Source organism: Microtus oregoni, unplaced genomic scaffold (genome assembly GCF_018167655.1).
Source record: "Microtus oregoni isolate MIOR12 unplaced genomic scaffold, Mior012 000008F_ref0000371, whole genome shotgun sequence".
Taxonomy (NCBI): Eukaryota; Metazoa; Chordata; class Mammalia; order Rodentia; family Cricetidae; genus Microtus; species Microtus oregoni.
The window spans coordinates 54,994,554-54,997,963 of record NW_024543067.1 but is presented as its reverse complement, the minus strand read 5'-3'; the positions used below and the strand labels follow the sequence as shown (position 1 = coordinate 54,997,963).

Sequence of the window (3,410 nt, the reverse complement as noted above, 5' to 3'; positions counted from 1 at the left end):
CCAAAGAAGACAAGATTTGCTTTAAGTACCCTTTTGGTGTCTTAAATGCTTTTACTTCATATGTGAAATCCACTAATTTGGTTACAAACCCCTCCACATATCTTGGAGATTTGAATTCATTATCATATTAAACCTTAAAATTATTTCTATGGTGAGTTCTTTTTCAACATATCTTTCTACATTGCAGACTTTCACAGTTCACAAGAAATAAACGAAAAACTAAAAACAGAGGTGAGACTTTCTCTAATTTTAATGTGTACAAATGTAGCTTTTGCAATTGGAAAAAATGTAAATATTATAAAATAGCACAAACTCATACTATAGATTTTTTAGTGATGACAGTAATACTTATTTGTTTACATGTAAAGTAATAAAAAATACATTGTGCTAGCCAAGAATGTCATTAAGTGACTGGGAGTGAGTATGGACACTTTGTTTTTATGACCTCACTATTTAACCACTGCTGACTGACTCACTCTCAAGAACTGGCTAACAACAGAAACCACTTACTAATGGAGCAGCAAGCATCTAGTACATAATCCTAGGAGCACCGTGCCATCTAGTACCTCATGTACCAGTTTCTGCAGATGTCAATTCCTTTTCACATTTGGCAATTTAAATATCTAATGTATCTTAAGATTTTGAAAGCAATGGAGATTTTTGAAAAAGGAGCTCCATAAATCCTCTGATAAGTTAGATTTTGGATAATAATTCACTGTTTTTAGGGAAATTTGATTCCTCAAGAGTTTCTGTCAGTTTTCCTCACTGATACACTCTCTAATCCTCAGTTTATAGACATTGATTTGAAATAAGAAAAATTATCAAGGTTTAAATGTTGTGATAATACTTTATATGGAGTCTATTCTTAATTTTTAAAGGATAATATTAAAATTAATAATAAATGATAAATATCTAAATCATCCATTAAGGTAATTATATAGAGAGCAAAAGTATTTTAAGGCAGAAATAATTGATATGTGGACATTATGTATATGGAAAAGCTCATTGATGTCTCTCTGACAACTTTACTCTCTATATACACACATATTTGTATGTATGTATGCACATGCGAACACACACAAATATATGTGTATGTATGTATAATTTGGAACATTATTACTTTGTGAAGCCTTGCCTCTCCAACAACTAGCTCTGTTGAACAGACTTGCCTTGAACTCACAGATGTTTGCCTGCTTCAGCCTCCCTAGTGCTGGGATTAATAACCTGAAATACCGACACCTGGCTCAAATAATTTCTTTTACTCCTTCAGGATCTGAATGAAGAACATAGCAGCAGGAAATCATTGCACAGTGACTGAGTTCTTCTTGGCTGGGCTCTCAGAGAAACAAGAATTTCAGATGCCCCTCTTCCTCCTCTTCACGGGAATATATGTGGTCACTGTAGCAGGGAATCTGGGCATGATCACACTGATTGTGCTCAGTTCCCACCTGCACAACCCCATGTACTATTTCCTCAGCAGCCTGTCCTTCATTGACTTCTGTCAGTCCACTGTTGTTACTCCTAAAATGCTGGTGAGCTTTGTAGAAGAGAAGAACCTCATCTCCTACCTTGGATGCATGACTCAGCTCTATTTCTTTATGATTTTTGGCTTCGCAGAGTGTTATACATTAGCTGCAATGGCATATGACCGCTATGTGGCCATCTGCAGCCCCTTGCTTTACAGTGTAACCATGTCCTATAAGATCTACAGTTCCCTGATTTCAGGAGTGTATATTTTTGGTGTGCTCACTGCATCAGTTCTCACAGGCTTTGTGATAAGGATTAGGTTCTGCAAAACAGATATGATCAATCACTATTTCTGTGATCTTCTTCCCCTCTTGAAGCTTGCATACTCTAATACTTTTATCATTGAACTGTTGATTCTAATTTTTGGTACATTTAACATTTGTGTCCCAATTTTCACCATAATTACTTCCTACATCTCCATTATTGCCAACATCCTCAGGATTAAATCCAAAGAAGGCAGGTCCAAAGCCTTCAGCACCTGCAGCTCCCACATCTCTGCTGTTGCTGTCTTCTTTGGTTCTGCTGCATTCATGTACTTACAGCCATCATCAGTCAGCTCCATGGACCAAGGGAAAGTGTCATCCGTGTTTTATACTACTGTTGTTCCCATGCTGAACCCATTGATCTACAGCCTGAGGAATAAGGATGTCAGTGTTGCATTGAAGAAAATACTTCTAAGAAAAAAATTCATGTTTCATAAGTAATGTGAGGATAATTTATTAGAGAAAAGTTATTCATAAATGCATATTTTGAATTGATATAATTTATTTTATTCTAGTTTCAAGAATTATTATTCATTTACTAGGACACCTTGATAATTTTTATAAATATAAATTTATAATTCTATTTTCTATGCTCATCTTATCTCTCTTGTTTCATAAAATAATGTAAATCAATAGTAAGGATGACATCTATTCATATGCCCATGTTTAGTCCATCATTCTATATAGATTTATTTGTTTTTGATAAATACTACTTTATAAATATTAAAGTTCTTTCTCAATTCAAAAAATTTTTAATTTTAATTCATTTATGAGAATTTCATATCTAAGTGCTGAATTATATCATTCTTCACATCTCCCTTTAATCACTCCTGTGTTTCCCTGCTCTCTCTCAAATGTATGGTGTCCTTTACTTTAATGCATATATTTATATATACATATTTATATGTATATATGTATATATAAATTAATATTTTTAGGGGGTTATTCAAAGGAAGGAAGGCCGGTACTGTTCTTAGTAATCATTAATTTACTATAACTCTTCATCTAGGAGAAGAGTCTCCTGAAAGTTTCCACTTTCTTCATTGGTGTGCCAAGTAATATCAATTTCGACTCTTCTTTGGCAAACTATATTGTTGAGAACATGGTGCCATTTCCCTGTCAGACAAAGAAGACACAGTCTCCCCACTTTTATTCTTTAAAAAAAATGCTGCAAGATCCCCGTGGCAATAGGTAGCAGAAATGCTGTAGGTCCCAAAGCGGTGGCCTGAGCGGTGGTGGTGGGCCATGTGGTGGCAGGCAGCAGGCTCTGGGAGCATCCAGTCCCAGGCAGAGAAGGTTGCTGGTCCCCGAGCAGTGGCTGGTCACAGGCAGGGAGGCACATGGCAGGTGGGCAGAAGACAGAGACATGGATAGACATGACATGCAGGATGAGGCTGAATGTTTATTTAGGGGTTTATGAAGGGAGAAGGGGGGTAGAGAGAGAAAGAGAGAGAGAGAGAGAGAGAGAGAGAAAGAGAGAGAGAGAGAGAAAGAAGAAGAAGAAGAAGAAGAAGAAGAAGAAGAAGAAGAAGAAGAAGAAGAGAAAGAAACAGAAGGGGAGAGCAGAGAAGTGGTGAGAGAGGCAGAAGCGAAGCTGCCTCTCTGAGAGTAAAATGGAGC

The 3,410-nt window shown here is 36.5% G+C and overlaps 1 protein-coding gene across 1 annotated transcript; it reads left to right on the top strand.

Moving 5' to 3' along the window:
- Positions 1-1,277: 1,277 nt before the first annotated feature.
- LOC121451410 (olfactory receptor 1537-like) lies at positions 1,278-2,231 on the top strand. Its single transcript, XM_041656860.1, has one exon. It carries the CDS (start codon positions 1,278-1,280, stop codon positions 2,229-2,231), a length of 954 nt encoding a protein of 317 aa, XP_041512794.1.
- Positions 2,232-3,410: the final 1,179 nt, after the last annotated feature.

What these genes read in the sequence shown, in the direction of transcription:
- LOC121451410 (XM_041656860.1), top strand. Translation starts at nt 1,278, where the DNA reads ATGAAGAACATAGCAGCAGGAAATCATTGCACAGTGACTGAGTTCTTC.